The sequence below is a fragment of the Primulina huaijiensis genome, chromosome 5, assembly GCF_012295235.1.
Source record: "Primulina huaijiensis isolate GDHJ02 chromosome 5, ASM1229523v2, whole genome shotgun sequence".
NCBI classification, from domain to species: Eukaryota; Viridiplantae; Streptophyta; class Magnoliopsida; order Lamiales; family Gesneriaceae; genus Primulina; species Primulina huaijiensis.
This window is the reverse complement of record NC_133310.1, coordinates 508,209-518,121: the sequence shown is the minus strand read 5'-3', so window position 1 is coordinate 518,121 and position 9,913 is coordinate 508,209. Positions and strand designations below refer to the sequence as shown.

At 39.3% G+C, this 9,913-nt stretch overlaps 1 protein-coding gene and 1 long non-coding RNA gene across 8 annotated transcripts; both read right to left on the bottom strand.

Annotated features, from left to right (window-relative positions):
* Window positions 1-7: 7 nt before the first annotated feature.
* Window positions 8-5,451, bottom strand: LOC140976101 (zinc finger CCCH domain-containing protein 41-like). 5 transcript variants are annotated; one of them, XM_073439990.1, is made up of 5 exons: window positions 5,204-5,451; window positions 3,250-4,146; window positions 1,906-3,111; window positions 1,078-1,389; window positions 8-796 (listed from the first exon to the last, which is right to left on the bottom strand). In XM_073439990.1, the coding sequence occupies exons 2-5, from the start codon at window positions 4,024-4,026 to the stop codon at window positions 341-343; spliced, it is 2,751 nt and encodes a 916-aa protein (XP_073296091.1). In that variant the 5' UTR covers window positions 4,027-4,146; window positions 5,204-5,451; the 3' UTR covers window positions 8-340. The 5 variants fall into 5 exon arrangements, with proteins under 5 accessions (XP_073296091.1, XP_073296092.1, XP_073296093.1 ...); XM_073439991.1 differs by having other exon boundaries at window positions 3,250-4,089; XM_073439992.1 differs by having other exon boundaries at window positions 3,250-4,067.
* A 532-nt stretch (window positions 5,452-5,983) lies between these two features.
* LOC140976099 (uncharacterized) lies at window positions 5,984-9,910 on the bottom strand. 3 transcript variants are annotated; one of them, XR_012175162.1, is made up of 4 exons: window positions 9,758-9,910; window positions 9,162-9,639; window positions 7,852-9,076; window positions 5,984-7,307 (listed from the first exon to the last, which is right to left on the bottom strand). It is a non-coding gene; the product is annotated as an uncharacterized lncRNA (long non-coding RNA). The 3 variants fall into 3 exon arrangements; XR_012175163.1 differs by having other exon boundaries at window positions 9,212-9,639; window positions 9,758-9,909; XR_012175161.1 differs by having other exon boundaries at window positions 7,852-9,639.
* Between the last annotated feature and the right edge of the window lie 3 nt (window positions 9,911-9,913).

The following is a 9,913-nucleotide window of genomic DNA, read 5'->3' as shown; positions in this document are numbered from 1 at the left end:
CTTGATATAAGATGAGGAAATTAGACTTTGAATAGCATATACAGCGTATCCTATCAGATTACAAGAGAAGGTAACAAAACCAGACGCCTATCATAGAGAAGTTTATAATTATAATCCACGCCGCCAAAAAAATTAATGGAAATAACACAACGAATACAAGTTACCAAGAGTTGCCGATGGCTAGCAGTTTCGTCATCAGAGATTTCTCTTAAATTTTCCAAAAATAAGGAAAGAAAACTGAAGATAGTCCAGCAGCAACTAAATCTTGAGGATTACATATTCATCTGATACGAAATTTAACTTGCTGTACAAACTTAAACCAACTTCCAAGGCATAAACTTCATGATGCATTGTTTTCGCTCGAAACCAAGGTTGTAACAGGCTGAAAATCTTCACCCTTTTCCACAGAGTCTGCATCACTTCCTTTTGTCTGGTTCTCCGGTTCACTACACCCCGAGGCATCACTTTTCTGAGAATGAATCGAGGTAGCATCTCTGTAAGGCTGGACATGAGCATTAGCATCTGAAGGCATGTTAGAAGAAGCTGAAGGATTACCAGCATCGCCTCCCTCTCTTCCAGAATTAGTAGACGAATGCCACATAAACTGCAAATTGTGATCTTGCCAGCATTTACCATTCAAGAATGCCCTCTCAGCAGTACGCCTTGTTGTAAAAGAAATAAGAGCTGAAACATCAGATAGTACTGAATTATCATTGATCTTTTGAAGCTTCGACTCCTCCAGTTCCACTGAAGAAAGATCACCGTAAGTAGAGAAGTGTTCTTTCAATGTAGCAACCTAACAAAAAGAAGCTCAATGTTAATAACGCCATGGAAGTGGACAAGGCAAAAGGCAAAAGGCAAAAGGCAAAAGGCAAAAATAATCTCTATAATCCTCTCCTTGGCCTCCAAATCCAACAGAAAGTAACAATAACAATCGTGGTCGAATAAATTTGGCTAGAATTACCATGTACAGTCCTCAAGATGAAGTATGTTTGTGGCCATTTGTTCAGCCAGCTCGATTGAACAAAGGCAAAACAATGGAAAATTTCAAAATATGATAAGAGTTCTGGAAATTACATTTGTAAGTCCAGCTGGTAATGGCGCAATAATTCTGAATGCTGTTGGGCGATTGTCCAACTTAAATCTGTTTCCTACAAATGGTGTCCCTAGCAGAGCAGGTTGACGAATTTGTCTCAAGCTTGATGGCTGCAGAATAGTAGGTTTTGACGTGGTAGTATGTTGTACTGCATGTTCAGCAGATCTAGTGTTTTCAGCAATTACGTGGGTAACAGGTGACTTGGTAGTTTCAGTTTTTGCATCATCAGGTAGTGTTTCACCTTCAAGACTTTTAAAGGCCTCTGATACTGTCAAATCTTTGACACCTACAGACTGCAAAAGAATGAAAAATTGAGAGTGGCAAGATAGTTGTGACCGATATTAGAAGTTGAATAATATTTTAGATGTGGAATTCAATCACTTATCAAGAAGGAAAATAGTAATTCAAATGAATGCAGAAAACACGATAAAGGACACACTGTCTGAGATATATCATTTCTTTTCTAAAAAAATTCTCCATTATCCCACAGTTTTTATACTAAATTTTGCAACTGGCGGAGGGAACCTGCTAATCAAATTCACAGCCAATCCCCTAGGATTACACGGCTCCCCAACTACTCTAATACACTCATAAACCCCCATATTCACCCATACCTCTACTCATTTACAAGCTCTAAAACTAGAGACTCGGCCTAGCAAACGCTCTAAATATAAGACATCTGTCAGCTTCAGAAGTAAAGAACATTAGAAACTTAATATGTAAGGAGAAGAAATTCTACAAAAGTAGCACTGCCGGTCCAAAATGAATATTTATTTCCTCTAGATTAATCTAAAATAAATCCGGCTTACTTGTTTCGCAAGTTTGTCTAACTGAAGCCGAAACTCATTTCTTTTTTGATCAAGCATCTCTTGCTTCTTACGAAGTTCTTTCAAAAGCTCTAAATTCTCTAATTTCTTTTGCTGCGGAGGGGTTTTGGAAACTTTAGTAGCCATGGGTTTGAGATGATCATAGATTGGCACTTGGGCAACAGAAGGATGAGCATTATTGTCCTTGCCACCTGCAGCATGAAGATTTTCTTTTCTCCCATTGGGAGCAGGATCATCTATCTTTCTTCGAGACATTATTGGCAAACCACTGTTGCCACTTATTCCATGATCAATAGTATTATCTCGATTTGCCCACCAAAGCTTGATAAACCTATTGCCCATAATCGCATCAGGTGCCATCAACGCAGCTTCTGCTTCTTCCCTTTTCGAGAATTGAACAAAAGCCCGCTCACTGTTCATTGGAATATAAATATCAATGACTTCCCCAAATTTCTGAAAATGTGAAAGAAGAGCTTCCTTCCTGTTATCTTTTAGAGGAATGCCATTAACAAATAGAGTCCGAATCGCTTTCTGAGATGGTTTCCGAACATTAGATATTGAATCTCTCCGTGGCTTTAGAGACAATTCCTTAACTTGTGAAGCATTGTCATCTGCATTGATTCCTTTTCCTTGGGAAACAGCTTGAAGACCAACAATGGCTGCCTCCTCGCTTCTGATATCCCGATCAATAGAACTAGATGATGTCCCTGTAGAATCAATTATATTTTTCTTGCCGAATCTTTTTTTTGAACTAGCTGGTTTTCCCCAACCAGACAAACTTTGAGATACAGAAGTGCAAGCACTTCTAATCGGTTTCTCATCATAGCCTTCATATGATTCAATTTGTTTCTGACCAGACGTGTCTATATCCAAAGAGGACTCTTTAACACCAGCATTTGATCCATTAACTGCTAGTAGTGATGCTGATGCTTCAGTATTATTATTTGCCCACAAAGGTTGATCTGGATCATAAACATCAGATCCCACTGCCACAGAGCCACCCACAAAACCACCATTCAGCCCCAACCCATCTTCAGTAATTCCAGGCCTGCCACTTGTGACATGAAAAGCCTTGTTTTTTGCTAATGAGCTGGAGGAAGTGCTAATCACAGGTAAAGCTCCATTCCCAGAAGTTCCCAGAAGCTGTGAGCCAGGAAGTGAAACAGGGAGGTTGAATTGTGAAAGGCTCTGCAGTTTCAAGGATAGTATTTAATCAAGCAGTTCTAACATTTGTAATCAAGTAAAGGTCTGAATGAAAAAACACAAACTTATATCGAATGACAAAGTATTCGAAACTCCAAAGTAGTACAAATATTTACACAATACCTGAACATCTTCAACAACAATACGATTAACACCATGTTCCATTGGGCACATATCACCTCTTAAGCAAAAACCACGCTCCTCGAAGTCTCTACAACGTTGCCGAGGAAGGCCAATATTTAGTGCTGGATTAATAGATTGTCTCAATGCCCCCTGTAAACCTAAGTGGCGAAGTCCATCAAGCCCACCATTTGGTACTCCTGGAACCATTCCAAATGCATTCCATGATGCACTGTGTGCACTAGAAATGTTTGCCAGTCCCCTTCCTGCAAGCAGGCCAGAAGGAACAGGTCCAGACTGGACCATTGGAGTTGTGACATCAACCATGCCAAGCCTGGAATTGTGCAAACCCCAAGAGAGAGGGTCCATTCCCCTACCCAATACAGGGCCAGCTTCAGCTATAAGTGATTGGTTTGCCCTAATTCTTTGGTTCAAATCCATGGGAACTATAGAAAATGGGGTCCTGTTTGTGCGTCTCTTTTCAGATCTCGTAAAGAAGTTTCTTTCTGAGGCCCCATTATGATTTTTCAAGGTTTCACCAGATTGTGGATCTCCTTCCCTGTAAGGAAATCCATTATCAAAAGGCTTCCTTTTCCTATATGGTCTTGTTGAAACTTGATTTAGAAAATCACCATCCAGTGGTTGAGAGCCTGTCTCTCGCTTGCGATGCTTATGGTTACGATCATCGTCTTCATCTTCGCCTTCACTGATTTCTTTCTCCTCGGAATCACTGGCGCAATCTGAGGGGGAAAGGTCTTGAGAAGAAGCCTTTAGATCCATGGAATGCCAGTGATGGGAAGAAAGAAATCTGAATTGTCACTCTGCTTCAAAAGTTCAATATCCCTAGGAGATAGGGAAACGGAGAAAAAATTAGTGAATCGATTACAGCTCCACCACCACCTAGAGATGGAAAGATAATAAAAAGGTTCAAGCCAAACAATTTACTGACTTCCTTTCCCATTCTCTGAAATATCAAACAAGATATAGACATTTCTTTACATAAAATGTTTCCACATTACAAATTAAATCAAAAAGTCACTCTTCAACCCCACAGAACTCCAGCCAGAGCTGATATGTCAAATCCCAGACTCAACATGATAAAAAGCTTATATTTACTAAATTCTAATAGTTCCGAGTTCCGACTAATTACCAGCAAAGCCAAGCACAACTCTTCCAATTTTACGAAAGATAAAGAAATAAAAAATTCGTTAGCGTCCCTAAATTACTATCATTAAAGACTCTGGAATTTAAGGAAACATTTCATGGCACTATATATTAAAAATGACTCCGGCATATCAACTTCCATCTGGAAGCATTTAAGGCATCAGTTTGTTCACATCTAAAAAAAACGTGTAAGTCAAGATCTTATCAGAAGGTCCTGGAAAATCCAAAAAACAAATAGAATGTAATAAATACACAGCTCTTTGCTGATGAATACGGGCGGTTAATTACGAAACTTACAGCTCAACCTATCGAAGAAAGGAAAACCGAACAACATAATTATTTATCACAGAACAAGAATTGGCTAGATGAGCAGCAATGAACCATAATTGACTATCACAGACATCTTTATGTACTAAATGTCTAGTACCCACACTTAAATCATGCAAACAGTAACCAGAATCAACCATCTCAGGCACAACCACATTTGGGGTCAGTGGGACCTAAGTTTCAATCAGAGACGCCACAAGAATTGCCAGTTAACATTCAACATTTTCAACCTTGCTGGCACCACAACAATAAAAACCAATCCCAGACAAAACCAAAAGAAAAAACAGAAGAAAAAAAAATGCGCAACCGTTGCGCAAGGAGCAAAAAGCCTAATGTCAATACAAAAAATCAACCGCGAAATCCCGAAGAAACATAATCAAACATAACACCACGCTGACAAAAGAAAAACTACTCTACAAATCAAAATCAGCTGAAATTGATGACAGAAAGGTGGAGAAATTTAAACCTAATCACTGAAATTCGAACTAAAGCTTCGATGACTTGTTTCTTCAACGCAAAAATATGTAGTACGATCACTTATCAATGCAGGGCCCCCAAATTTCTACCTAATTGAAATATATTTTGCCTTCTGTTCCGCAATTGATCGTTGATTATGTGTTCGCAGCTGTATTTCGCGTGTAGATTTTGTCAGTTTTTGCTGAGTGATCTCCGAATGGGGGTTTTACATTAGAAGGAAGATATATCATAGGAGTCCCCGTATATATACTTCTAAGAAACCTGGCAAAGACATTGGAAAATACAGGGGGGGTTATTGCTATTTACGAAGGATGCATGAATTTTGTGTTATTCTAAATTGGCCACAATGTTTGGGTTCATGAGGTGAAAGAGTTAATTTACGCTTTTACCCTTGGATTTGTGAAGGCTGGCTCATGAACGTATGCTTTTTTGACATGAAATTATTGTGACTAAGTACGAATTAGTTCGTTGCGCGTGCAGTGGACCAGTAACTTCCCCGACGACCAATCCTTTAGTTTAGTTGATACACATTTTAATTGTTTAAATTAAATTAGACATAAAACGAAAAATTACAATTTTTTTCCCTTTTTCAGTAAATAACGAACATAAAAATAAAAGAAATATATAAAAAATAATGTTATAATTGTCTTTGTATCGTAATTTTAATTCAATGACCTGATCGATAAATACTCAATATACAAAATTGCGGCAAACCAAATCGATGAGCTTTAGCATAGGGATGAATAAATTTGAGCTAGTAAAGAATAAATTTAGTAAAAAACGCCAAATCGACTACTCGTGATGCTCAAATGTAGATAAAGTAATATCATAAATACACTGAAAAATAGCAAATTAAACACAAGAAGAAACGTAGCGCGAGTTTGTCTTTTCAAACAAGTGAATTCAAAACTCTACACCCGCATGAAGCAGCAGAATCTGTCACCGGCCAAACCACGCCCGAGGAGCTTGGCCTTCAGTGTCATTCATCACTTGTCCATTCACGTTTAAATCTACTGATTGTCCATACTCTGTCAATTTCCCGGACTGTGGCCCTCACTTGGTCTATTGGAAATCCTATGTGGGTCACTTTCCCAACCACATCATCAATAGGAACCTTGTTCCCAGAGCTGCCAGACCCCGACCCACCACCAACATTAAGGCTGTAGGAATTGCTTGAGGTAATATTCGAGCAGTAGGTAGCTGCGGATAACCACTTCCACCACCAAGTCCACCATCGTTGGAAGGAAATTGTTGTGGTTTCCTTGGCGTGTAACTACCATACTGTGATGGTGAGCTGTTGTAAGGATATGTTCGACATGACCTGCTGATTGACCAACCAAATGAATGAGAATATCCTGGAATACCTGCTAGATCGAGGCTCATAAACATTTGGGGTAGGAGTATATAATTGTCGAGGGGGGAGGAACTTCAACAGAGGGATGAGAAAGTGGTGGGCGAATGCCAGATGGATAAGTTTGAGGAGGTCCATACAGCATTTCTTCGGAGTGATGACTCAATTGTGGCTGGGGTAGGGATGTGTTAATTGCCGAGAATGGGGGATGCAGATGAGGAGGTGAATGTGGCAGAGAGTGAGGTTCAGGAGTGTTGGTGCTGCGGCGGAGGTGGTTGAGAGTAATGTGGTTGAGAAGGTGGTGGCTGATGTTGGTGTTGTGGTGGAGGTGGCTGATTTATATGTTGTGGTAGAGGTGCGAGAAGCTGATGCTGGTGCTGCTGGGGAGGTGTTGGTACTTGATACTGTTGTTGGGGAGTCTGGTCAGATGGAGGAAAGTAAGATTCTTGCCGAGGAACAGAAGTAGTTTGGTTTTGTGAGTACTGGTTAGGAAACTGAACATGAAACTCTTAAGTTATGTTGTTGTGGTGGTGGAGCATTGGGTGGAGGGAGGCTTGGAGGTGGCAGTGTAAGAGAAACTGTTTAGAACTGCTGGTTAGCAGATGCAACTGGCTGGGTCAGTTCAGCATGTGCAAGGTTTTGGCTTTCGGACTTTTTCCGAATTTGGAGACTGCAAATTAGCAACTGGTAGTTCACCTACTCTTGCTTGTTCATCACTTATCACTTGTACACCAGTTTGCACCTGCAGACATATTACAATAACCATAAAGAGTTGCATAAAATTAATCAAGAATTTTTTAACATGCAAAAAGGGAAGGGTTAGGCCAAGCTCACCCACAAGACACTTTTCACTTAGATATCATGTAATAAATTGAAAATTGTAATGTACCCGTAACCAAAAGTAGAACCAACTCTCCAATTCATTTGATTATTTTTACAAAAAATTGATTTTCAGAATAAAGCAAGATTGGATGAAAAATATCTTTGATTAATTTCATGTATGTGTAATAGTAGGTAAACGTTCTTTGCATAGTTTGAAATAAGTACACAATTGAGAAAGTGAACAAAAGTGTACTCTATATTGCATAAGTTAATGTCATTTATGATTTAACGTATCAATTCAGTAAAATTTAGTCCAGGTAAGTCAGAAACTAACATGGCCAAATGACTATAAAGCTGAAAAAGAAATGAACATGTTGTCTCCAAGATTAGGTGTCATAGAATAAGTTGATGATAAACCTTACCTATTGCCACTTAAAAGTGTACATAAAAAGGAAAAGGAGTACCTCTCTAAGAATATTGCCCATTCGTCTCAGTTTCTCATCGATGATCCCAAGGTTGTTCCCAACAGACTCCTTCAAATCATCCATGGAATTTTCAAGCTTACGAGTCCTTGTTCCCAGTTTACCAAGCACAACCAGTGTTGTGTTTTATCCAACCTTCTGTTTGGTTAAGGAACTCTTGATAGATTTAAAGATGGCTCGTATTATCTTGTCAATCCTTCATCACTTGCTGCTCCCAAGACTTAATTGAATGATTCCAAGACTTAATTGAATGATTCATCATGTAATCTAGTTATTCCTTTATCCAAACAATTAACAACTTGTAATGTTTCTTCTTATCCCAATGATAATATTGATCTTTGGCATAAAAGATTTGACCACACGTCTGTTGCTCGATTACAATGCTTGCCTTTTATTGCACAAAATAGACTCATAACACTGCAAAATCTGTCCAATAGCCAAGCAAACTAGAGCTGTGTTGCCATCTGTCGAGAGACACAATTCCCCACATAGTTTCCATCTTGCCCACATGGACATATAGGTCATTATCGCACTGCCAATAATGAAGGTGCTAAGTATTTTCTTACATTGTTCGATGCTTTTTCGAGATATTCATGGGTGTTCTTGATACAGTTTAAGTCAGACACTCTGGAAAAAATATGTTCTTAATATTCATCCACTAATGGATTCAGATTGCACGATCTGTTTACACATGAACTAGTTCATGGACTGGGGACGATTTATTTTACTTTCAGACTCTGAGGAGGGACTGCCATTTTCAACCTCGTTGGACTCACCTCAGATAAATTGTATCCATGAATCTGGGAGAGGAAGGGCGAGATGAGACAAAATCTTAGGTTTTAGAAAAAAATAATTGCTGCCTGCCCCCTCAAACCTGAGAACCTTTGGGTTTAGAAAAAATTATTCCTAAGAATTTCAAAATTTTTCAGGTTTGCGAGGGCAGGCAGCAACCCCAACCTCGCTCGCTGCTGGATCTGCCTCTGGGGAGATCCTATGAAGAGCCATGATTTCTACAACCAAGTAAGAATGGTCAGCAGAGGCAATTGTAGGGGAATTTGATTCAGACATACGGAAGAATAAAATTGTCTGATCATGGATACTCAATTCTTCCATTATCATCTCCATATTGAACTTTAACACCCGTAGTTCCAAAACTTTCATCCATCACGAACGTGTTACCAGCGTGGTGCATCGCATTCTCTGCAGCCTAGAAATTCACATTTCATTTCAATAAATCCACACCAAGCTACAGTTTCGTTCTTGAATTGTCGATAGTAAAAGATAAAACCAACATCAAAATCTTGGTTTCTTTGAAACAAAACATCGTTCAAACGTTACCAACCTATGCCAGCATTTTCGTCCACGAATGGAGCATGATGTTGCAAGGGCCCTCGCCAAACGCTGCCAGAAGCACTCCTATCAACCTCGAATCCCGTTCGACCAACGGATGCATCATAATCTTTCCTCAGTACATTGCTCGTTAAAATTTTGTAGGCTTTGTTAACTATCAGTGTGTTCTCATGACCCTGAAACTTAATCTTAATTAATTAAACTTCTTACAGTGAAATCAAGATTCAAGAACATGATATGGGATGCACATAAGGCACTTGTTCCCCTGCTATATCCGGATGATATTTCTTTTGCAGTCTCCTGTAAGCATCCTTGAGTTCTTGAGCACTCGAGTCAACAGAAACTGCAAGCAATTCATAGTGATTCTTGCTTTCTTCTAGCGGGTTCCGACCAAATCTAGCCACAACTGATCTTTGTCTCCTACCGATACAAAACCATAAACTAAATCCCATTTTTTAGGTAATATTCACAGCAAAGAACGCAACTTTAGCTATTAATTCACCACGGAAGGAACCGTATTAATGTTTCAACATATTACCTCCAGATGCCCTTCTTGAAATATGGTCGGTGATCGCTTCACAAAGGATTTGACATAGATAATTGGAGATGAGATACAAAAGAGGATGCCATTTTTTCCTTGCTTGTGGAGGCAGGTGCTGTTTCACTAGATACTTAAACTTGACAATGGGGCCAA